Raw genomic sequence first — 26,726 nt, forward strand, 5'->3', positions numbered from 1 at the left:
TAAATTGCCACAACTTTGGCACAACAGTAAAGTCTCTCGCTGTCTCTCCTTTTCCCTCAGGCCCCGTCCAGACGAATATGCGGCTTCACCGAATCCGATCTTTTTCTTAATCGTTTTGAAAAAAATCTCCGTAAACACGGCATCGTTTTCAGAAATATCTGCGTCCACACGGATCACCTGAAAACGACCCAAAACGCTGTAGTACCTACATACTGCAGGCATGTGTGTGGAGCGTGTGTGGCGCTGCAGCACTGCCTGCCACACATAAACACTTAAAACAGCTGAAGAAGACGGGAAGTCCCCGCTGTAATTCAATAGAAGAAGTCCCCCGCTGTATTCAAACTCAAACATGGGATTAAATGTTGACAGGGAGTCTTGTTAGAGTAAATATGATGATCAGTGATGATTAAACAGGCGCGATTCCGTTGTTGTTGTTACGTCCATAGACTGTCAGTGTGCAGCAGCTGCTGCAGCGGTGTGTGTGTGTGTGTGTGTGTGTGTGTGTGTGTGTCTCAGGTTACAGGTAGAGCGGCGGGGGGCATGACATCATCGTTTCAGAAAAAATCCGTATTGGCCGTCCAGACGAAAACGCTGGGGCGGCGTTTTCAAATTTTCCCACTCTGGGACCCGTTTTCAAAAAATACCGTTTTCACCCCCTGAAAACGCCGTATTCGTGTGGACGCGAGGCCAATCCGATAAAGTATTTATCCGGATTCGAAAAAAACGGATTCGTGTGGACGGGGCCTCAGTCTTGCTCCCATTACCCCCTCTTAACCATCCCCCCTCATTGTGAAGTTGCTGGGAGAAAAAAAGTATTGATTGCCCAAGAGGACAATGTAAACCTACATAACTAGCATAGACCATGCTTTTGTCTTGTGAGTCCGGGCCCCCTTGTTCAAAAGTAATCTGATCAGATTTTGGATAATGCATTGTATCAAATCTTGAAAATGGTTTGTTCAAAACTAAAATCGGTTTCTGAAATCGGATTAGACCACGTAATCCAATTTGTGTACCACATAAACATTTATTTCTTTATGTTTTGCACCTAATTTTCAAAAGAGAAGAAATAGCCCGCACAACCTCGTTTTGCTCCTCTGGAGTTACTAATTTCCCCTTGGCCCAGCACCCCAAGCAAGGGATGTGCGTATATTTTTACAACACCTAATTTTTAAACCATTAAAGTAAATAAAGTTAATTTTTGAGATAAAGAACACATAATGTAGTTGACTAATGTACTGTATATTTGCTTTTTTATTTATTTTTTTGTGGGTCAGATTACATCTGGCTGTTTAAAAAATCATTGAAGAAACAAAAAACAACACCCCATTTTCAAATTACTACACTTTGAGGGACCCCATGCATGCTGCGATTCTACCTGTTGTTTACATACCTAGTAGCCTTCAGTGTGATATTCAGTCCCAGATTTGGTCATCTTGAAAAATTTGAATCTGGATCAGACTGATCCAATCCAACTGAACAACTGGGATAGAAGTAAAATGGATTGCATGATCCTTTGATCCAGATTGAACCTTTCGAACAACTGGGCCCATTTCCTCCTTAAATTATCTCAGGTGACTCTGCTTACTTGTTTTTCCCCCTGATTTTCTTTTTACTGATCACCAAGCTTTGCTACTGTTGGCCTGTCTGTCTCTCTTTTTGTCACTCTCTCTCTCTCAATTATGTTAATGTTGCCTCACATCCAAGAACATGATCGCCTTAATTGCTGAAACAGTCACAGCTCCTTTTGTCCACTCTACCATCACCCGCTCACTTCATCTACTATCCTCCCTCCTTATTTCATTTATTCTCTCCTGGATTTCATCTGTTTTGCAAGTCTGTGCAAAGACCACTCCGTTTAAAAAGACAGGAAGAGACACAGAGAGGGAAAGAGAGAAACAAAGATAATACAGAAAAGAGGAGAGACAGAGTCAGGTTTTCACAAGGTGATGCACGGCGCAGTGTGTATGTGTGTGTGTAATCAAAGCAGAGCCAGTGCAGCAGCAGAAACCTCACATTCACCTCTTTAAGCCTCATACTGTACGTTGAATCATTTGTTGGATAAGCAGCCGAAGCTACGTACGTGTAACAACTTAACATATACACGAGCACAATCTGCATTCACATGTACGCACATTTTATCAGACACAGGAGTACCATGCACTGACACACACTGTGAATACACACTCAAGCAGATAATTACTGCACATACAACAACATACACTTAATCATTCAAAGAATAGCGTAACATTGCCCACACAGATTTTCCCACCACTCACCTCATCCACCTACTGCATCAGCAGGCAGATTACAATGACTTGATGACAGTGAAGTGTGACACACACACTCACACACTGTGACTACCCTCACACTCTGTTATGTTTTAACACTGCAGTGGTCAGTGTTGTGACACTGTCTAGGTAAAATGAATGTGTTCTGTGGTCTGATCTTCTTCTTTTTGTCTCGTTATTTCTTACCTGAAGTCTTGATGCTAATGGTTTGACTGGCTGTGCTCTCAGGTGCGGTGTGAGCATGTTGTCCTCCACACATGGCCCTGTCTTTATTAGTTGAAAAACTAGACATGGCAGATCTTAATTTTCTGATTTAGCCACTAATTGTAAGTGAGGATTGCTTGTAACCAGATGGTTTCAGGATGATGGTTTCAGAAGTGAATGGTAATCTAATGGTAATGGTAATGGCAGCCCTCATTCAGCTACTTCAGATTTTCCCTTTTTATTACAGCATAGCTGTGTTGGAGCTGAATTAAAAAACCTTCTGGCCTGTCTGAAATGAGTGTAATTTTGATCAGATCATTACAGAGGCAAGGTTTTAACAGTTTAAACTATCACTATCACACATACTGAACATTCACCCTGATCATGAGAGCCACACCATGCCATCAGCTTGAAAGATAGATCATCTACTGTATAACACATTGTTTACTGAGTAGCACACATGTCATCACTTTATCAGGTTTATGCACAGTTGATATAACATACAGTAAAAGAATAATAGAAGAATGTCATCCCTTATTCCTTCAAAAGTAACCCATGTACTCCCTCATGTACAAGCAGTGAAATGAATATTTATATTTTCTCTCTGCTTTAACAGGGCTGGACTAAGTTCTATGAGTTTTCTTTGTCTGACCTTCGTGCTGGATTTGAGATCATCGACAGACTCTTTGAAGGTATGAGAGTTGGTAGCAGATCACACTGCAGTGGACAGCACTGCTATGTTGTCTACCTCTGCATCACACATGGTAATGAGAACTAGAATCTGCGGGCTCTTTAACCAATTGCCTCTATAATGTACACGACGCCTGCTAAAGCGTGACCTCGAGAACTCAGCATTTGAATTTCAAAGCACTGCGTATATGCAGTATATGCAGTATATGCCCCTCTGTCATGTCTCTCTGCCTTCTTCTGTGCTCTCTCATTACATGTCTATCACTCTCTCCTTTTTTTTTTGTCCGTGAACTCCAAGGAGGCAAAGCTTTCCAGTGGGAGTTTGTCCATGGCCTGCTGGAGAGTGCCATCTATGGCGGACGCATCGACAACCCCTCTGACCTCCGCATCTTACGCTCTTACCTCGAGCAGTTCTTCTCTGCACGCCTCCTCTCAACCTCCCTCTCAGCCGGTCAGAGGAAGAGCAGAGGAGGAACACGCTTCTTCCCATCTCAGATCAGCCTCCCAAACTCTTGCTCCATATTGGTAGGTTGTGAAGACACAGTGCTGTAACACATACAATGTTGTATGAATGACTTAAAATGTTCACAGAATGAATCCGAGGAGCAGAGAAACTAAAACAGCACTGCAGTCTTTTTTACTTTCTAGCTTAAGGTGCTCTGCAGTGTTTGCATTGGCAAAGAAGCAAAAACAGTTCAAATAAATAGAGCTGAATTAAGGCTGCCAAGCTTTTCATTGCCTAGATTTACTGTTTGTGGTTTGGCCAGTATTGAAATTTTATTAGTCTGTGTTCTGCTAACTTAATTTTAAGTTGGTTTATAAAGTAGCCACTACAAACAAATGCCATTCATTCCTCAGTTTACCCAATTTATTTTGCTTTCATGTTGTGTTTTGCATGTGGTTTGTATCCTGTGGATGTAGCTTAATAAGTTAATATACATGAAAAATTAGTGGGTGTATATTCCCAAAACTGTTTATTAGATGTCTGTTCATTTAAAGTCGTATTAGAATAAGTTAGTATACCGCAGAGCCATTAAGAGGCCATTTGGTAAGCAAAAGAACTCATTATGGAAATACATATCATGGAATTGTCAAATTGTTAGTACAAAGTATTAAGCGGGAGTTCAGTTTTAATTATTTAAGCCTTTAAAGTTCTTTTTGTACTAAATTAATATTGGTCCATAAACAGTGTCAAACCAAACAAAAACATCACACCTAATTAAGGGGAAATATAGATGTCATTAAACTCATCACATGTAGCAAACAAGCAGGCTGCAAGTTATCACCTCAGTTTCACAGTTTATTCACTTGAAATTGTAAAACTTTTATAGTATATTTGTATATACTAGTCCAGGCAGCACACTCATATCCTCTCCCTCTATCTGTCACTCTGGTTTACTGTTCATGCATGTGAGCGCGTTGCTGTGTGTCACCTGCATGTGTCTGTGCGTCTTCCCAGGACTATCGCAGCGTAATAGAGAATCTCCCAGAGGATGACAGACCTGCTTTCTTTGGTCTGCCTGCCAACATTGAGAGATCCTCCCAGAGAATCATCAGCTCCCAGGTGAAAACACAAAACACACAGCCACCTGCTAATTCATACAAACACACGCACACACACAAAACATCCATCTTTACCTACACATGCAGATGTAATAACACCGAGGCACATGGATAGGCACAGTTATTGCATTACAGTCACACAAACACATTCTAACTCTTATACATACAGGGAAGTACACAAGCAAATTCCTCAATACACATACACTGTATCCACATACATGCCAGTGTACACAAAAGTCAGGTTGAGGTGCCACAAAGATATGAACGTAACAAATTGGACTAATCCTAAGAACCTGTGCCCTGGTGAACAGACTTTCCAGTCTGTGATTATTTTCTACAAGCAGTCAATGTATTACATCTACTTTTTCTTTTTCTCATCACAAAAGTGAAGTCAAGCAAAGGGATGAATGTATTATTTCACTCAAGTACTAACATTTCACATCCCTTCAATATCTAGTATGTGTGTTTGGGCTGTCCTGTGCTGATCAGCAAAATGAGTTGTCAGAACCAGTTAGTATATTTCAATTGTTCCATATCTGTTGTATTAAAATCCAGATCATTTGTTAATTTTAACCTTTTTTTGCTCAAATGGCTTGTTCCTGCCAAAAACAAAGTTTCTCGCTTTTTCACTTTGGCTTCACTTTTTGCCTTGTTACTGCACTCTTCATCCAGAAAGGCAATTTTGCCCCTAATTACTGTTTAAATTACAGAGTGATTACTCTACCAGATGCATGTGAAACCCGTTCTGTTACACTCTGTGATACTGCAGGTCTGTCGTTTTTGTCTATGTGTGTGTGTGTGTGTGTGTGTATATACATCTGCATGTATGTGTGTTTGTGATTATGTGAAGTAATACATGTGTGTTTGTCCTTTAAACAATCCCACACACAAACCCAGTCCTGATGCAGGCACTCACCTCCATTCTGGAGATATAAAAGCAGTTTATTTTAGGGTCAGGACTTAAATGTAAGGTTAAAGCATTATACCAGGCAGCCATCCGTTTCCATGTATTTCACTACTACATAAATTTCACCTTGCAGAGACATGAAACCATGTTGTAGATGGGTAATCCATCACAGTGAATATCATGTCTGGTTTTATCGTTGTCAAGGTTATATTGTCATTGCATGGTATTGTGTTTGTAAATATAAATTGATTTTTCAAAAGTCTACACTGCAGCAGGGGTATAACTTTAACAAACAGGGCATTGTTCAACAACAGTCTGCAAAAAGGAAAAAAGATGATTTGTTTAGAGTGTATTACTGGTCAAAAGGTTGAGGTCAGACATGTAAGTGTAACGGCTGGGGCAGAGCTTCTTGACACAGAGACACAGTCACCAATAACTTCTAGTACTGAAATTATTCTATGTGTGTGAGATAGAAGATAAATAAAAATGACACACTTTGTACAGTGTGTGTACAAAGTGTGTGTGTGTATGCCTTTATAGGGTTATTCTGAGGTAGGAACATTTTTTTCCGATGACACCACATGTGATGTATACATACAGTATTGTCTGCAATATTTATACTGATATTGTCATGAATTATTATCATTTGTGTGTTCGTGTGTGTATGTGTGTATGTGTGTCTGCACACAAGGTTGATGGTCACTGCAGATTCTGATGAAACACAATGCAACACAGTCTCACATACACCAAATGTGTTCTTCCACTGTCATGTGGTGTGTATGTGTGTGTACTGTATACGTACAGTATATCTATGATAGAGACATTGCAACAAAATGAAAGACTAGAAGATACATCAAAAGGGAGCGAAACGGGATATAGAGTAAAATGTTTTTATTTTCATGATGCACACAAAATGGTGCAAATGTAAATACATACAAAGACATTACAATCTAAAAAAAATTGCTTTCATAACAGAACTTCATACACCACCTACGTATGTATGAAAATAGAGCAAAAATAGTCAGGACTGACGATGGACAGATTGAGAGGGTGTTTTTATTTTTGTGATTGTATGTGTCTTTGTGTAATTATCCTCGGCAAGCCCTCTTAAACCACAAAGAACCATCACTGCTTGTGTGTACAGTCCCTATGTGGGTGTTAATGCATTTAAGTCCATTCATACTCTCAGTGTGGTCGGATGATCACTGGAACCACCAACCTAGTTTAATTCACACAACTCCCACAAGGCCACTTGTGTCTGTGTGTTACTGTGTGTGTGTGTGTGTGTGTGTGTGTGTGTGTGTGTCTCTCTCTCTCTCTCTCTCTCTCTCTCCATCTATCTCCCCTGTATGTCATTGCCTCCCCTCCTGCTGTCATTCATCACTGTCAATTTCATGCTCTCTCTCTCTCTCTCTCTCTCTCTCTCTCTCTCTCTCTCTCTCTCTCTCTCTCTGCCTTTTCTTCTTTTCCCCCTTAATCCATGCCCTCTCTTCTCCCTAAAGACCCTTGTCACAGTCTGTGGGTGGGCCACTTAACCACATACACTGATACAGAAGATAGTCATTGGTCTTGGTGGGTGCCATTTAAAACAAATGTATAAGCTTATTGAGAATGATCCCATATAGGTCAGAATGGGCCTGAATGTATCATAAGATCCTCTTTGGCTAACACACCCAACACATGATGTATGTGTGCATCATGTGGTTTTATGCACTGAAAGATGAGCTGGATAAGTCAATTATTGGCAGGGAGTTGCAAAATGTTTGAACCAGAAATTACGTCACGGTTTTGAATAATATGTGAAGTTCAGTAAGACATCATTCTAGACTACGGCTACGAAATGGTCCTGGTTCTGGTCCCTGGTAAACATTGTCTTGAAACTTTTACTTTGCAGTTGGTTATGACGGTAAATGTAGTTGCTGCCTGGTAGTCATCGGTTTAGATAAAGATAAATCTTAATGTATTTAAATCCATTTACATTCAAACCCCCAATATATTCCAAATCTCCATCCTCAGCTAACCTCATTTTTACTGCTCCTAGGGTGAGGTTCTAGATTAGCTATCTGTTTTTTATCCTTCCTTCTTCTACCCCCCCCCCTCTCTCTCTCTCTCTCTCTCTCTCTCTCTCTCTCTCTCTCTCTCTCTCTCTCACTCTCACTCTCCCTCTTTTCCATACAAACACACACACATATACACACAGACTTCCCTTCCTGAGCAGAGAAGATAAAGCAGGTGTTAGTAAAGAGTTCTCCTGGACCAAATGAAAGCCATTTATCAGACACTTTGCCTTCCTCACAACACACATATACTGTATGCAGAGTAGCGCAAACACACAAACACACACACACGCACACTTGAGTCTAGATAAGAGCACTATCCAGGACTCAAAGCCTGAAGCTAAGCATGTTTGATAAGGTGTGTAAGGAGCTGTTAGGAGATGTGTTTGGGGTTTGGCCTTTTTTACATGTAATATTCCCAGACCTGACAGTGTGTTTATTTTTTTAATTTTTAGTTAAACTACTAATGGTGTGAATGTATTAAATTCTAATTTTGCATATAGATATTTCAGCATTTCTCACAGGAGACAGGTGTGATGTAGCAACACTACACTAATATTTCTTTCTTTTTTACCTACATAGTGAATGTTTAATCAGTTACAGTACACCGCTCTGTCTAAAGAAGGCAGCGTGAGCACCTAGATTTATTTAAAAGTGTGCATGCACTGAAACAATACCTTTACCTAATTGAGTTATTGGTTTGTGTTTACATTGTGTTTTTGTTGATTGATCCACAGGTGATATCCCAACTGCGTGTCCTGAGTCGTTCAGTAGCAACTGGGTCAAAGTTTGACAGGGAACTCTGGTCGAATGGACTTTCACCTGTCCTCAACTTATGGAAAAAACTCAACCAGGTCAGTTGTTTTTTTGTTTTCAGTGACTCAGTTCACTCAGTGACTTCATCTTGATCGACATGATTAAAACATTTGAAAGGAGTCTCAACCTCAAGCCGTAAAATTGTAGTGCAAGACATTAATTTCCACATCCCTAAAATGAGTGATTTACTTTTGCCATCAGAACCTTCAATTCTAAAACTGATAAATGCCTTGATTCAGTTGGGAAACTACATTTTTTACAAAATCACAATACCTGCTAAATATTAGTCTCGTTCGCCAGACCCTCCTTCAGTGCCTTTAGCACGTTTGAAAGGCAAGTCTTAACTGGCACAGCTTTGCCGCAAATGGCTGCGGATACTGAATTAATACGTACCAGGGCAAAAGCTATATCTGCATTTCCTCGCATCTGGGTGATTTCCAGCAAACTGTTCTAGGTGTTACAAGTCCTTTAAGCACCATTACGCACGCCGCAAGTCCGTCGCGCTGCGCTCCTCTCCTCCCTCTCCAGTACCTGGCTGCTCAGCTCTGGGACCGGGACTGAGACGTCACCGCTGCCTTCACCTCCGTCTGTGATCCCTCTGGTCAGGGCGTTTAGACCCGATCGGGCATCTGCTGCCCAACACTGATGACAGCAGCACTTCCTCAGCAGTTTTTTTTTTTTTTTTTATTAACCACATAGATAATCCCCCTCGTTTCTTCTGCTGCAGCTCGACAATATGTTTATTTGCCTCTCTCTGAACTGAAAGTAATGAGAATATCGCCACTGGGTATAATAGATCCATGGTTCGGTTCCTGCAACACGGAGGCGGGACTTCCACCGGGTGGCTCGTTCCGGCCAATCAGAAGCTAATCGCAGCAACACACTTCCGTCAGGCCAAACTAGCTAAATATTTATTCCATTTTTTATTTCAGCCTTTGATAGTCTCATGCCAGTCTTTATTTGTATGCAAAATCATGTTTTTATTTTTGCATTGCCTATGCAGCAGCAACTAATCTAAATTAAGCCGTGAAAGCTAATTGGAAATTAGTAGAGTCTAATTGAGCACTGTGTGTGATAGCCAGTGGCCTGCCTAGTAAGGCAGCACTGCAGTTGCCTGGAGACCAGTACCTTTTCAAATCAAAATGACATCTACCTCTACATTAAATAATTTAGTCACCATATTCCTGTTCTCTTGCTCTGCCTCTCTTTTATTCTCTCTCATACTGTAAATCACAAATGTTATCCCTCTCCTTTTATCTCATTTGTGCCTGTGCCTCCCTCTCTCTTTCTCTCTCAGTCCCTTGCAGGCAGAGTTATTTTGTACTTCCTCTGAGAGTGATTGACTGTGTTAATTGTTGCCACTGTATCACCAGCTAGCTTCCCAAAGATCACAATCTACCTCTGACTGCTTTCAATTAACTGGCCCTTGGTCATCAGCTTAACCCTCTGTGTTTGACTTGACCATCAGTGGATGTGTGTGGATGTGAAGCTTGAAATTGTGTGTCTTTGTGCGTACATATGAAGATTTCTGTTCACTTCAGTGTGCATCTTTGTGAGTGTGTCTGTGCGTGCACGTTGTCTGGATGGAGGGCGAGATGCATGAGACAGCAGAGACTGTTTATTTGGCTGTTTAGTCACATTTTTGAATAGAGACAATAGCAGTGCTGTAGACGAGCTGAATCACACCAGCTTTTTTTTTCTCATTGTCTTATTTATCTCTGGCTCCTCTTTGTCTCTGCTCCTCTACCCCACACTCCCACTATCCCTCTCTTTTTCTTCTACTGCCTCTTACTGAGTGAATGTATGGAAAACAAAACAGGGTGCAGAATGTGATATCTGCAAGAGAACAACTAAATATCTGTGCAAATTATTATTTTCTATAAACACTTGTTGTTACAGTTACAGTTACAGTAGAAGCTTGTGTTAAATGTAAATAAATCATGCCCCTGGTTTGCTCTGCAGAGAAAGAAACAAATTTCCTGTTGAGTTACATCTTGTTCCTGTGAAAGAAACATGATTGAAAATATTTAGTAAATGTATCTTGAGCTCAGAAAACCCAAAGGTTACATACCGAAGATATGTTGTAATATTGGAAGAAGTCATTTAAATGAAATAGTAATACCTGTTATTGAAACAATACTTTATTCATGCTTCTGAGTTGCAGCCAATTTGAGTAGACTGATAGGTCGATGTATTGCTAACAGTGTCCTGGTGATAAGAGGGATATAAAAGCAATGGGGTGACAATTGTACAATATTATACAGCTAGCCTTGAAGAATAGGCCAAGGTTATTAGAATGAAAATATCTAATTAAATTTGCTGCACAGTATGTAGAAGAAACATATCTCTCTTCTTCCCCTTTGAGCTCGGTTTTACCCCCCTCTTTCTCTAGCTGTCTGTGTCTGTCTTGGGAAATGATGTTCTTCAACATGACAGTTTTATATCTCTCTGGCCCTCCCTGTCTATCCATAATATATATTTATTCTGTCTATGTACCTGTTCTATCTATTTTTCTGTCAGTATTTGATTCTCTCTCTGTCTACATCCTATCTATCAGGGCTCTACACTGATCCATCAGAAGGTGGCTCCACCCACAGAAGGTCATGGGTCCCCAGTCTTGTCATTCATTAGTTTGGAGCAGTTCAACGCCATCCGCTTGGTCCAGGTAGGTTAAATCATTGGTGTTCCTTCATGTTATATGTTTGAAATAATAGAGAGTAAAACGCGCACATCCCCAGGCCCAAATGGGATGGATGCTGGACCCAAAAAGGAGTATAAGAGGATAAAGAATAAAAATCCGCACACCAAGGCAGCTCCCATAGAGAAATAATTTATTAGCGTGACGTTTCGAGCAAAGGCTCTTTTTCAAACTGCTACTGTCTGACTGCTATATGTTTGAAATAAGTCATGACAGAAATTAAAAAAAAAAAAAGACTGTTATCCATGAATAACAAAACGAAGTTCTCCTTGGCTGGTGCTCATTCACATTTGTGCTGTAGCACTCAGCTTTCATCAAATTGTATTCTCAGCTTTTTTTTATTATTATATTGTACCTTGCGATATAAATGAGATGGATATGTTAAAATGCTGTGAATTACAGAAAGTGGACTTAGCTTCCTGGAGATCAGTGAGAAGAGTGTGAATTGTAAATTGTTAAATTATGTGATTTGTCCTCTTATTGGCCCTCATTTATGAAACTTGCGTACACCAAAAAAATGGGTGTACACCAAATTCACCGCAAGGATCGGCATTTATTAATCTGAGCGTGAGCGTACGGTACGCACAAATCTCACGCCAGCTCTGACCAGGTGTACGCACATTTGGAACCAGCGTAGAACATGCAAGAACGAGTGCTGCTGTGTCAGAATGATTATTAAACCATAGTCTAATAACACAGCGATGTGGACCACATGTTGTTGTTGTTTATATTGATAAAAAGATAAAAAGTAGCCAAAAAAAAAAAAAAAAAACGCTACAACCAAGTCCGTGTTGAAAATTGAACTCAACTTTTATTTTGAGCAACTGAGATGAATTAAAAACCACGATGTGACAGATGCTCGTTAATCAGCTGTGTAAACAGAAACAGTCAATGACAGACCTGTTACTGTAGATCACACACACAAACTTCCAACATCTGCAGCACCAGAGCATGACCGGACGGCTCCTCAGTCTCTCTCTCTGCCGGACACCGGAGCCCGGGGGGGCGGCGGCTCCGCTACCTGTCCAGGTGCAGCTGATCTCCGCGGCGGAGTGTTTTTCTTTTCTTTTTTCCCCCCGTCACCAGGACCTGTCAGCGGGAGATCGGGCCGGTGTCTCACATCCCTCCATCAGCCGAACCATGCCAGCGGTGCTGATGGTCATAAAGTAGCGTTCGCAGCAGTAATACGCCTATATGATTTCTCCTTGTGTTTAGTAAACTGCAGGAGCATTTCATGAGATCGCTGGTTTTCCTGACGTGGTCGGTGACACGTGCGTCTGCAGCCTCCATCCACCGGGATGACGCTTATCAATCACAAAATCTATCAATCTATCAATGTCCAGATATTTAATGTTGCCGCCCTCTCCCTGTTCAACGCGGTAATGCCGGTAAAGTCCCTCTTCTTGGCCGTCTTCCGTGTCTCCATGTCGTAAAAGGGGCAGGGCGACGCCTCTAAAGCAGGAATATATCGGGGCGTGACATTTAAATTACGCTCGTTTTCAGCCGCCGGATTTATCACCACCACGCCGGTTCTACGCCGAAATCAGCAGCGTACACACTTTTAGTAAATCACACGTGACACTTGCCGTACACTGATATTTACACCAGAATCTACACCAGATCCTGCGCAAGTTTGATAAATGAGGGCCATTGAGTGGATACTTTAGCAGCAGTCTATGTGACTGAAAGACACAATGTGCACTGTTATATTTTTTTTTATGAAGTTGCTGCTCTACTAGTGCACTCAGTGTAATTTTCTTCAGTACAAAAACACTTGTATTAGATTTTTAAGAAGCAATCAAGTAGTTCACTGCACTAAACATTGTGTTGTTGTAGAGTATCCATCAGTCCTTGGCTGCGCTGAGCAAGGTCATCAGAGGGACCCAACTCTTAACTCCTGATGTCCAAAAACTGGCCACTGCCCTGCTCAACCAAGAGGTAAGAAGAAAGAGAGAAAAAAAGGTGAAGCAAGGGGAAATCCACTGAGATGTATTGATGAAATAATGAGTTAACTGCTGCTTAGTGTTTGTGCGAATGTACAGAATCTGTCTTTTCAAGAGGGAATATAATAAGGGCTCATTTCAAACTAATTGTGAAAAATAAATTGAAACGAAATGGTGAAATTGACTTTCGCCCACTCATCCACCGCCTTCTTATGCTTCTCAGAATGAACATATGAAGCATCTTGGAAGTCATTTTGTGATTCAACATATTTTCTCATTCGACTGTTTTGGACACTGTTTGGATCTTTGATTCATGTAATCATAGAATATACAAGTAAATCTGTCTCCTTGACGTACAGAGTGAAGTGAATAGTTCTCTTGACTCTATTGTTTTAGAGGTGACGTGTGAAATATTACCACACTGTGATGAAGTTTATTCCACAGAGGCAGGCACATAGAACATATACAGAGGTGACTTGTAGACATCTAGGAAACACAGCATGTATCCTCGTTTGTGTCCCCAAGCTGAGGTGAGACAAAGGGGATATGGTGAGGCAGAGATACACAATCAACCTTTTACTCCTATGTTTGTAATCTCCTGAGAAAAGCCTTGGGCATCATCCCTTCACTACTGTGTTTCTCCTCTCTCATTTTATCTCAATCAGCAGTCTTTAGTTTCAACTCAGTCTCTCAGTCTCAATAGTTTTCATCTGCCTTTTTTACTGCCTCTCTCCTCATATCACTCTTCTAAAATATTCCTTTGCTAAAATTAGTGCTCATACCAAGGCTATGAAATCACTACCGCAACATAGTTGATTCAATATCACAGTGTTTTTCCACTAACTTTATCATGTGCCCCTCAGTCATGCAGAAGTTACAATCTCTGTTACAATCTAAAACTGTTAAATCAGTGCTCACAGTAGACCTTATGTCAGTATGTCAGCAGAGAGAGATTTTAAAAACGTAGGATTTTAATGTTTTTTCCTGTCCATCTGTTTAGTTTCCACAAATGAGGACACCCTGTAGTGCTTTATGGCCAACGTATGTAACTGCCCAGTATATAAAACGGATGAGCCCTCATTCCTGTTTCATAAATTTGTAACTGCTTCCTTCATTTGAATTTAAGTGATAAAAAAAAAAAAAAACTTCCATCACCCAGTGCAGTGAAGACAGCCTCTTTCCTTCAAGATAATTCCTAGGGCCCATCTTAAGACATTCTGTCTGTCTGTGTTATGCACAATCAAAATGCAGCTTTTAAATAAGTTAATTGATAATTAAAATATGCTGTTTTTGGGGCGGTGCGTGGTGCAGTGGCCCCCCTTTCCTGTCTATCTATACTGTGTGCTATCAAATAAAGGCAAAAACGCCAAAAAAATATACTTAAAAAAAAAGAAAAAGAAAATGCTCTGTTTTTATAGCATATAAAATTATGGTATGGGTTTACCATAGCATGTCTTTTGAGTATGATGATTATTTATTACAATACTTTACTGAAAGCTAGCTTCTTCCACTGATGAACCCGTTCTTCAGATGTAAATCACAACATATTGAACAGAAATGAAAAATGTAATGGAACCCTAGAAAAAGCAGCAGCAGCAGCAGCTGTCATCTTTGATGAGGCTTTCGTACATTTCACCCAAGCCACAAAATTCTTGACACATATTAAATTTACTACCAGCAGAATTTCAAACCTAATGACTTTTGTGGCCCCAACTGACAACGTTTTACATCACTGTCATAAAGATGACACGGCTCTTGCTCCTCCCTTAGAAGGAAGAAAACATGCAGCCATGGAGTGAAATGAAGCAACCAAAATTTAATTTTACTGTTTCTCCCTATAAATTCTTTCATCTGGACTCAGTGGTTAAGATGATTGTTTTTTTGTTTTTTTCTTAACTTTATTAACTTGTGTTAAAGCGTGTCAGTGTGTGGATGCTACACACTAATCAGCAATAGAATTCATTCAGAGTAAAGCTGTGTCTTTGTGCCAGAACTCACGGCTGCACAATTTTGAATAATTTAATTCTCCAGTATCCATTCTAGCAGAAGTAGTTTGACAGATGAAACATTACCTGTCTGACTTTTTGGCTTGACCGCAAGAGCGGAACCAGCTCTCTAATCGCTAATGTCTTTGACATTGGTCGGTGCATGTACGAAGATTAATTGGTGCAACCCATTTCTTCAAGGAAGGCTTAGATCACTTAACTGAGACCACCTCGCCTCTGCACTTGATGTCTGGGTTAGAGTTCATTCAACCTGTGCATCATGAGCACAACCAGCTCCAGGGTCCCATCACCCTTTGCCATTGTATTTTAGCCCTACTGAAGACAGAACCAGTCAGGTGGATGAGGAGCAGTTAGATCCAAGGAAAAACTACAGTACCTTTTAGAAATATCAGGAAAAAAAACAAAAAACAAAAAAAACACATGTAATGGCAACAAATAACAAAAAAAAAGTAAAAGTAACAAATAATCCTAAAAAGTCCTAATTACATTCCACATAAGTTTACAGGTGGTTGTTGCTACTGTTCAAAAAAAGCATGACAACACAATATGTTAATTTAACCAGCCATCACTGATTAGCCCAGTTTCAACCAGAGAAGAGGAACAGGTGATGTGATTTATGTATTTGGAAGAATCGACCATTTGGGGTCGTAATATTGTAAAAGTATAGCAGGCACAGCTCTGGAGAGATCAGCTCCATTGCCCCTCTCCTCAGCTGTGCAGTAAAAAATAATTAGATACTTGGAAACTACCCAAGCACAAGAGGAGAGTGGTAAGCAGCACTGCAAAACAGAAATAAATATCACCAATGCCTTCAGTGGAAAGACCGTTAATATTAAGACATGGAGACTGATTTGGGGCTAGTTTTTTGATTAAAGGTTAAACAGTTTGGTATCAGTGAATTCTTCAGCGCCAGATGGGGTAATTTTCTTGTCAAAAATCTATTTTCTATTCTATTTTGTTTTTTATCATCACAGTAACTGTCAGGCAAACTGGGGATCTCGATGAAAAGTGGTCAGAGGACTTGCTGATCAAAAAATCAGCAAGTCACCTTGGAGATTATTTGCACCAATTAAATGTTCTGAGTAGGAATTAATTAAAACATGCATTTTGGAAATTTTCTGTAGATAATTCAAAAGGAACTCTTTCTTAGTCTATTCATTTGTTTTTTGTTTTCAAATACATTGATACATTTGATTGGTCTGACACTGTACTTATATCCTTTCAGTGGGTGCCAGTAGCTCTGAAACTATATTTGTATTCGAGCATCATTAACTTGTCTGACCTATCATTACTTAGAAAACATTAGTATATATAGATAGATAGGATGTTTATCTCCTCTCACAGTGATACACACACACACACACACACACAGCAGGACACTGACTGAATGGTCGACTTGCAGCTGAGAGACATGCAAAGTCCCTTTTAGTTCCATCATAACTTTCAAGCTTGAATAACATCAAATTCTAAACTCTCAATCTCCCACTGTGCATATTTGTGCATGTTGTGCGTGTGTATGTGTGTGTGAAAGGCAGATCTGTGATCTCTGTGTAGCAGTTAAAGCAGCACAGACTGCCTGACCTGTTCCAGAGTTAACAGTTGTCTCCCAAGGGAAGGTTTCTTTTGCCACCTACGCACAATATTGCATTAGTCATTGTCTCCCAAAATGAACCACTTCAGCATTTCAAAACAACACCACACACGAGTGTTGTGTAATCAGCCACCTCGATGGTGGAGGAATGGTCCAAGAAGTTTGTTGTGCCATTTTTAAAGGGAACCAACACTGACTGGTCCTCCCCACCAAAACCTTCACCCTACTTCCTGCCTTGGAATCTCTTTAAAGGTTTTTTTTTTTTTTTTTAAAGAACAACATTGGTCATTTCTTTTTCGGCATTATGTGACTTTTTTTTAAGCCAAACTACTGAGGCAGTGCAACCCAGAAGAGTGAAATGCTACATTTTGGCTTTTGCTACAGTTTCAGTGTGAGACAAATTGCACTGCCAATGGATGAAGTGAGTCAAAGGAACTTCATCATGCAGTAACTGCCATATTTGTGTGCGCAAGAGTCTTTTGTCAGTGTGAAGTTTGGAGGAGCATTTATACAGTATGTAAAGTCAGTCAAGCACTTCCCAGATGCAGTCGTCTGTGTGCCTATAGGCTTTGACCTTAAGAAGCTGATAACAACATGAATATTATAGATAATGTCTTAGGGAGACCACAGTGCTGGTGTAGCATATGCCTTCCAGTGACACTGTTGTTTAACTGTGTATTTGGAAGAGTTTCAGAGTGAGTCAACAGGGTCCAGTGTTGTCAAGTGTATCTCTGTGTTTGCACAACTTAGCGACTGTGGTAGCCCTTAGTGATCGTAGAGGAGAGAGGACAACACATTTAACAAAGGATGTTGACGTCACATACTACACACATGCACATTAAAAACCACTTTAGAAATTACTTTTTTTTTTGTCTCAGCACATATCTCGTGATTTCTAGACAGACAGCGCAATGAAGCTGCAGTCCTGCTGCTTGCTGTGGCTGTGGCTGTCTGGGTTGACAGCAGCATTCAGCGAGTGAGACAGACGCACGTTCTGTCGACCACACAGCAGCCTGACTGAAGCACACAGTTAATGTGAATGTCAACAGCAAAAATACCACGGTTAACTTCACCCTCTGCTGAAACTTGTTATCTTTTTGGTGATTCTTTTGTTAAAGGGATAGTTCACCATAGAATGATATTTCGCTCATTATCTACTCACCCTCATGTTGACTAAGGGCTGGAAGAATTTTCAGAGTCCACCGTCCCTTCTCTGAGTTACAGGGGGTCTTGGCGTAGCAGTGAATTTCAATGCAACGGTTGCAAAGGGACACCAGAGCTCTTCGTAAAAAAACACACACAAAAAAACATCCAAATACCTCCATGATGCTCGTATGTAATGTCCGTCTTGTGCTGAAGCCCCAAATTGCGTAATTGTCCCGAAAAAAATTAAATAAGTCTATATTTTAAGCTTGTTTGTAGCGGAAGCTTCTCGAAGCTCCTCTTCCTGGTCCGTCCAAATCTCGCGTGATTTGCGCCGGCGTCAGTGCGGTTACTGCGAATCACGCAAGATTTGGACGGACCAGGAAGAGGAGCTTCGAGAAACTTCCGCTACAAACAAGCTTAAAATATAGACTTATTTAATTTTTTTCGGGACAATTACGCAATTTGGGGCTTCAGCACAAGACGGACATTACATACGAGCATCATGGAGGTATTTGGATGTTTTTTTGTGTGTGTTTTTTACGAAGAGCTCTGGTGTCCCTTTGCAACCGTTGCATTGAAATGCACTGCTACGCCAAGACCCCCTGTAACTCAGAGAAGGGACGGTGGACTCTGAAAATTCTTCCTGCCCTTAGTCAACATGAGGGTGAGTAGATAATGAGCGAAATATCATTCTAGGGTGAACTATCCCTTTAAATAACTTCTCCTCCTCTTTCTGTTTCAGTGCCCCTCAACATGGCAGAATAAATGGGAGGGACCAGAGGAGCCGATGCAGTACCTCAGAGCTGTGGTAACACAAGCTCTTGCCATACAGGTAGATCATATATAATTATAGACACACTCTACCCTGATGCTTGTCAGTCTGTCTCTCTTTGTTTCTTCCCCTTTCCCTCCACAGGCTCTCAAAATACTCACAGATGAATAGACATATTTGTAGATTAACCCTCAGATTCTGTTGGCACATTTTTTGTACCATCTGATTTTTAATCTCCGGCTTCCTCCCACAGACCAAAGACATGCAGCTTAGGTTAATTGGTGACTCTAAATTGCCCATAGGTGTGAATGAGAGCGTGAATGGTTGTCTGTCTATATATGTGTCGGCCCTGCGATAGACTGGCGACCTGTCCAAGGTGTACCCCGCCTCTCGCCCGAAGTCAGCTGAGATAGGCTCCAGCTCACCCGTGACCCTAGTGCAGGATAAGCGGTATAGAAAATGAATGAATGAATGAATGAATGATTTTTAATCTGGCTGTCATTTTGGCTGTGATCATGCTATCTATAATGTTCGTAGGTTGCAGAGAGGTGGCTTTTGCAAGGTACATCATGCTCCTAAAAGATCTCCTGTCTGCACCTTATAATTCTCTGTTTATCGCGTCGGGACCTCATCTCCTGATAGGGACAAAAAATGCCCCCATAGAGATCCGTTGAAAATCGCAAAAACCACACGTTTTCACCTGGGGGTTATTTTGTCCCAGAAAAAATATTTTTAATATTTTCATGGTTTCATTCACATCAGGGGAAGTCAAAATATAGGTTTATGGGCGATTTTTGAAATATCACTTCATATTACCGCGAGGACGTGGCTCCGAAGTCTGGGGCATTCTCTCCGGCTGGCCCCGCCATGTGAGTCTGCTGCCGGGGTGAAGCCACTCGCGCTGCCCCGGGGGACTCACCTCGCTGCAGCTGGTCCATGCTGGGGGGGATCGAGCTGAGGGATTACATCGGCCTGATGATGCTGGAAGTGATTTGGTCTCTGATTTTCACCAGATTTAACATTTGATCAAAATTTGCCCAGCTGATCCATTTTTTCCTCATTTTCTTAGTCCAAAAGTTGACATTGCAATAACGTAATCAGTGGACGCGCGTGCCCGCGTGCATTCGTGTGTGTGTGTGTGTGTGTGTGTGTGGGGGGGGGGGGGGTCCATGTGTGTGTCCTGGTGCAGTGGGACTTGACTGGAGTTGAAATATTATCATCATCTGCAAGCAGCAGCTGTAAAACCAGAACCAGTCCCAGAAGCTCAAGAACCAGAGAGTGGGCCCTGCCAGAGCGCTCCCCAGGAATGGTGCATCGCCGCCCGGGTAAAATACGTGAGGGAGAGGGCTGGAGGATTTGACGCTTTTTTCAAAACTCCGATCTAAAATATCAGATCATACTACTTTCCCTTGGTCGATTGAGGTCCAGTAAAAAGTATGATGGTCTTTTAACTCTCCTCTAGCCATATGTGTGTTATGATGTCATGTTTTTTACACAGAAAGTCACGTGATCATGCCTTTTAGCCGACATGTCACAAAAAACTGTACATATAAAATGAAAAAAATGCTCCAGCAAAGTATAAGCAAACAAATCAATGTTGGCCCTGTTCAAAGGCAGACATATGACTGTTCTCATAATAGTTGGAGGAAATAAAATTATTTTCAATATTTTTGATATATTGCAGTTTTTCAACATTTTTATGACGGATATTAGCAGTCCCTCACTAAAACAGGCTGTGAAAGGGTTAAATTATAAAAAATATTGATGAAATTACACATCATTCATTAGAAGACACCTAACCCTAAGCAACAAAAAAAAAAATATTGTAATACCTATTTTTACTTTGACGTGGTGTGTGTTTGAAAACAGGGACATTTTTTGTCCCTAACAGGAGAACATTAGTAGCCTCGTAAACCAGCCTCTCGCGGAAGTGCATTTCATTTCATTCCGAGGGAGAGTCTGGCCTCATCCCCATTCTAAGCGTTTGGACTGAAACCCTCAGAAGGCCGAGCCAATCAGCGTCGCCCGCTGTGATTGACACAGCACGTTGGCCAATCAGGGACCGACTGGTGCAACGCCCCGTCACTACACCAACTTGCTGATTGGCTGAATGGGGTTGTCTGTCAACGCTACTACCAAAGATATTAAACCGTCTTTGCTACTACTACTCCCGCCCAGCTCCCGCCCAGCCCAAACGCTTAGAGGGGGGGATGAGGCCAGACTCTCCCGAGAAATGAAATGAAATGCATTTCCGCGAGAGGCTGGTTTACGAGGCTAGAACATTAGTGATTTTTAACAGGATCTGAGGGTTAAGACAAACAGCCATTTTGGAGATTTTGGAGACATCTTTTAAACTTTGCAGTGTGAAGAAAATCTTCCATGTGCTCATTAAATTTCTCAAAACAATTTTTAATCAGGTCTGTGATTTAATTATTCCTTCAGGGACTGAAATTCAGTCAGGGGAGGGCACCATGGTCTCCAGCAAAAAAGACGAGTTCAAAAAAAATCATTGGTGAACTTTTTGTGCACTTGTAGCAAAGGCATTTAGTAAAAGCCTCCCTGGTTGTTACAAGTCCCAGGTGCCCTTGAGAAGAGGCCCTAAGTAAGCCTAAGAGTTTTTCTGATCAGCATTAGTATAAAGAGGAGTATATTGAAGGATCCATTTAAATATATCATGCATTTATATCCTACTGGGAGCCTTGTCCTCCAGTAGTGATTAGATTGTAGGATTATTTTTTTGTTATTTTTGGACAGGACTTTGCACCCCAGATATGACAAAACATGCAGTAGAGTTCTGTTGGGCGCATCTCCACCTGACAGCTGAGTCCAAGGACCAAACTAAGTACTTCAGAGTTATGGTTCAGGTTAAGCTTATTTAGAGATCTAGGCAAAGAATTGACTAAAAGCATGCCAGAAAAATTCTAATGTTGTTTTCAAAAGCGCTTCATAAATAAAAGGGGATTATTATGAGCTTCTGGGAAGTGTCAGCCATAGGTTGGTGCCAGGAAATAAAGACTCTGGCTGAAACTCCTCTCATCTCCTCATGAGTGTGTCTGACTGTACACCTACCTCAATATGCTCTGGCAGACTAGAATGCACACACACAAACACACAGCACACACACACACATTCAGAAATTATTTATTTCTATGTGAATTTGATGCATTTCATTATTCGTGTGGGCGAGTCTCCCTGCCTGTGTCTGTCTATCTGCTGGCCTGCCTGCCTGCCTGCCTGCCTACGCATCTGTTTGTGTGTATGTCTCCCTGTCTGCCTGTCATCTCTCGTTTCTCTCTGTCTGCTTGTCTCCCTGTCTACCTGCTCTCCATCTGTCTTCATGTGAGTCTGTCTGGAGGCTACACTGTCCTTAACTGTCCATTTCTGCCCATCAGTACTGAGTGATATCTCTGTTAGCAGAGTGTCTCTGTCCTGTTAGCTAATCAGTCTAATAAAGGCGGAGTCGGCCTGAGCTGCTACTGTGTGGAGCTGCAGAAGAATAAAGAGCTAACAGCACAGCAGTGCATCCAGACGTGCCTGACGACCTTGAAAACCCTCATGCTCACACACACACACACACACACACACACACACACACACACACACACACACACACACACACACACACACACACACACACACACACACACACACACACACACACACACACACACACACACATATATGCACATAAATACTATGCATATGCACCCACTGGCCAAAAATCTTTCTTGTGCATGAATCTTGTGTGTGTGTGCACGTGCCTGTGTGCATGGGTGCGTGTGTGATTCTATGTGCACACACGCATCCGCCAACAAGTATGTGCCTCTTTGTGTGGGAGTAGGGGCTTGCATGTGTGCGTATTTTTTCTCTGCATAATGCTCATTCCAATTTATCTCCAAAGCCAGTGCAGACTGATGCTGTGCTAAAAATGAATCCATTTATAATAGAGATTGGATCAGATGTTTGCTCATTCTGCCTCTATTTGTCAGCAATTTTCTTCAGCTGACCTCCAAATCCACTAGTTTCTATGGTGATTTAGAGAAAAGTGCGTAGCTGTCAAAAAAGGAAATGCAAAAAAAAAAGGGGGCCCAGAGTAGATCAAGACTTCAATCTTATGTCAACTCTCAGGGTTTAAATCTGGCCACTGCAGCCGTACAAGCCTCTATCACGATAAGCTTGGCTGTAAGTGTGAAAAAGGGCAGTGGAATCAGTTTCTGTGCCGCTGTGCAACAAAGAAAAAAGAAACGTACAAACTAAGAACTGTGGTTGTATTGTGTGATATGGTATCAGGTTAAGTCCTGAACTGTGCCTTTGACAAAACTGACTAGTTCTTGCTGCGACACAGAAGGAAACTGCTTACTGATCAAAGCAGGTGCTGCTGAACAAGGCAGACCGGATCAGCACATTGGATCAGGCTTAGCAGGGTCTATCTCCAGTCACACTGATCCACGCTTCATGTTTAGGAACTTGTGTGTGGATTCTCCATTTGTTGTCTTTGCAGTATACACACACAAATACGCACAAACCTCTACATCCCTGGTTGTGTGTGTGTGTGTGTGTGTGTGTGTGTGTGTGTGTGTGTGTGTGTGTGTGTGTGTGTGTGTGTGTGTGTGTGTGTGTGTGTGTGTGTGTGTGTGTGTGTGTGTGTGTGTACAATGCAAATATTAGCTATGTGTATTTTCTGAAACCAACTATTCACAGTGAGAGTGAATATTTAGAGCAAATAGTCAGGTCTCTCTGTGTAAGATGACACCACATGAACTGAAGTAAATTGTGTGTATTCTCATTGTCTTATATTAATCCTCTAAATTCCTTGTGTGACACCTGTGTGAAACTGATTGTATTCCTAAATGATGTGTTATCTTTGAGTGTTCATTGGGTATATGCTTCATTATTCTGTGTGTCTGTATCTGTGTGTGTGTGTCTGTATAAGCAGGGCTGGGTGGAGCGTGCAGGCAGACAAGCCCTCCTGTCAGACATCATAGATTTGTCTGAGCTCTTTCACCCTGATACCTTCCTCAACGCTTTGAGGCAGGAAACTGCCAGGTAACACCAAACACTCGTGGGTTTATGTGTAACACACTTGTGAGACAGAATGAGCAGAGGACTGAAGTTAATAACATGTTTTGTGGTTTTAGGTCCATGGGGTGCTCTATGGATAGCTTGGTGTTCATGTCGTCATGGAGGAGTCCCATCGCACAAGCCAAACTGCAAGTGAAGGTAAAATTAACACAAACACACATGAACCTACAGTTCACACGCTCAGAGAGCAGATGCATACTGCTCCTGCATAGCCAGACATAGTGGTGCTATAAATACAGAGTCCGACAAAGTGATAATTGGAATATAATGTCATAAAGGCCTGTCAGAATAGAGAAGGCAGAAGCTGAGAGCAAAGAAATCAGAGTTAAGAAAGACAACAGACTTTGACAGAGGTAATCCCAGGTCTCTTGTGCGTTTGATGCATCTGACTGACGGACATTCCCACAGTTGAAGTACTGGGAGCCTGCACAGTGTACAAGACCTCCCTTTTCATTGTGTTTGACCTCCATTCTTTGATTTAAGGGCAATGTGATTGTATTGTCTACAATTTAAATTCTTTTAGACATTTTTTTTTTTCATTTTCTGTCATGCCAGTAAGAATTGGCACAACTTGACATGCACTTAGTTAAAAAGAGGGAGGGGAAGGGTGTGGGTGCTCGATAGAGGCTGCAGCTGCAGGGAGGGAAGGGAAATACTCTGACATCTGACAGTGAAAGAGCAAGGGGATAATTGTGGTGAAGCAATGAGCTCTCTTGTGTGTGTGTGTGTGTGTGTGTGTGTGTGTGTGTGTGTGTGTGTGTGTGTGTGTGTGTGTGTGTGTGTGTGTGTGTGTGTGTGTGTGTGTGTGTGTGTGTGTGTGTGTGTGTGTGTGTGTGTGTGTGTGTGTGTGTGTGTGTGTGTGTGTGTATGTCTGATTTGATGCCAGAGGTCCCTTTATTGTCTGGCCCTACTGTGGAAAATCCACAGTACCATGTGCATAACATACTAGTTAATCTGGTGATGGCGACGCGTGTCTTCCTCTCATGCTCCGTCTTTCCCTTTGTTTCCATCCTCTTTGCCTCTCTTCTTTCTCTTTTCCTTCTTTGTTTCTATCTCTTACTGAGGTTCTTCATCACCTAGTGTTCATTTTGCATTTACTCCATCTTCTCTCATCTACTGCCCCTCAACCAGTCTTTCTAACTTTCTTTTTCTTTTTTAGGTCGGTGGTCTCCAGTTGGAGGGTTGCAGTTTCGATGGCGTCCATCTTTGTGAGAATCAACACGACTCTCCCAGTGTGTCAGCTGTCCCGCCCTGCCACATGGCCTGGGTTCCACAGGTATGTGTTTGTGTTCTAAATGGCAACATATTGTTGCCTGAGATGTAGCGATCAACTCCCATCACAATTTCCCAGAATCCACGGTGAAATATTAATGTTGTTTGTTTTGTCCCATCACACTTAAAGATAATCTATTTATCATAATATAAAACATCCTCATATTTAACAAGCTGTTATCAGCACATGTTTGGTAAGCGACACCAATGATTAATTGATCATCACAGCAGGTGCCAAGTGATTTTCTGCTAATTGACGAATCAATTAATTTACTGATCATTGCGGCGCTAGTTGGCTTCACCTGGAGAGCCTGTACTCTGGCTGACATTCAGATTTGCACAGAACATGGTCGTCTCAAAGAACCATTTTTGTTTTTAGTATAGTTAGATTATTTGTAATTTTAAATATGCTCATGAAACTAGCAAACTCGTACTGCAGCTGTGTGACACTGGCAGAATGGTAAACATTTGGTATTCTAATGGGGATCTTTGGAGATTTTGATCGTTGTTTAGTTTTTGTCAGGCATCTATCAGAACATCTATCGCTCTTTTTTTGTCTTCCCAGTACTTGTAAACTACTGAAATAAACAGCAGCTGTCAATACATTTATTCATTTGTGATTTATGGCTTCGATTCCAGAGCTCTGCTGCTGACTCGGCTGCGTCGGAGGACAGTATCTGGCTGCCCCTGTACACCAGCTCTGAGAGGGTGAAGGTGGTGACACACATCTGTCTGCCCTGTGGAGCGAACCCTTGCCAGTGGATACAGACTGGAGCTGCTCTCTTTCTTAAACAACAGTGAGGGAATCAGTCCAATGGCAACTACAGAGACATTAATAATAAGGGCTTCTGGCACCTCACTACGACTTGTGTGCAGATAATATGAGCAGATAATATTGTCATAAAAGGCACATCTGACAAGGGCAACAAATATAAAGGCCACATTTTTAATCCTCCAAACATGTCAGGCTCTGATACTGACACCGTAATTTTCTAATCAAGCGTTGTAGCCTGCAGACCAGAAACTGTAATGCATTTACTTTATGTCACTGTCATTTGCATAATATAGTGCAAGTGAAAGGACCAGAGTGTAGGAAAAACACTCTGGGAATAAGGCTTAACAGCAACTTCTAATACATGAATTAGAATGATTTGTTGTTTTTGTCGGCACCAGACAGCACAAATAAAACAGCTGCAACAATGTTTAATGAGATACAAAAATAATATCACTTGCATCTCAGTATGTAATACACTTTAATACCTCTGAGCTCTCCTGTTGTTAGTCTCGTAATACATTACTCCAACTGATTTTATACATTTCCTCAAAGAGTTTAAAGCTGTACATTTGTAATTCTCATGTTTCTTTCCTGAGCTTGTGAAGAAATTCAAGTCTTACGTTGCATTTTGCTGAAGGTTTTAGCCTTCAACATTTGTCTCACTTGTATTTTTGGACATTATTTATTCAAATAAAGGTGAAATAAATGAAATTATTGTTCTTATGTTTTTAGAGTAGTCGTAGTAGTCACAATTATGGCGATGCTTCCAGTAGCATGGTTGGAGAAGAAGTCCCTCTATTTAAGTTCACTGTAGTATTATTTATCAATGTAAAGTTGAGAGTAATGGGTGTGTAGGTGTGCTGTGGACCTGAGCTGACCCTCCACCACACACTATCAGCAGTCACAGCTGCTCAAC

General features: G+C 41.3%; 1 protein-coding gene across 1 annotated transcript in view; it reads left to right on the forward strand.

The window, feature by feature from the left end:
* dync2h1 (dynein cytoplasmic 2 heavy chain 1) overlaps positions 1 to 26,193 on the forward strand; it is a 128,826-nt gene extending 102,633 nt beyond the window's left edge. The window contains exons 87-97 of the mRNA XM_083984702.1: positions 3,109 to 3,184; positions 3,481 to 3,707; positions 4,642 to 4,746; positions 8,447 to 8,563; positions 11,083 to 11,190; positions 13,060 to 13,161; positions 18,652 to 18,741; positions 23,618 to 23,727; positions 23,820 to 23,901; positions 24,923 to 25,039; positions 25,675 to 26,193. Coding sequence (XP_083840828.1) covers positions 3,109 to 3,184; positions 3,481 to 3,707; positions 4,642 to 4,746; positions 8,447 to 8,563; positions 11,083 to 11,190; positions 13,060 to 13,161; positions 18,652 to 18,741; positions 23,618 to 23,727; positions 23,820 to 23,901; positions 24,923 to 25,039; positions 25,675 to 25,836 — 1,296 coding nt within the window. The 3' untranslated portion in view covers positions 25,837 to 26,193. The remainder of the gene's footprint in view (positions 1 to 3,108; positions 3,185 to 3,480; positions 3,708 to 4,641; positions 4,747 to 8,446; positions 8,564 to 11,082; positions 11,191 to 13,059; positions 13,162 to 18,651; positions 18,742 to 23,617; positions 23,728 to 23,819; positions 23,902 to 24,922; positions 25,040 to 25,674) is intronic.
* Positions 26,194 to 26,726: the final 533 nt, after the last annotated feature.

The sequence above is a fragment of the Trachurus trachurus genome, assembly GCF_905171665.1.
Source record: "Trachurus trachurus genome assembly, chromosome: 13".
NCBI lineage: Eukaryota > Metazoa > Chordata > Actinopteri > Carangiformes > Carangidae > Trachurus > Trachurus trachurus.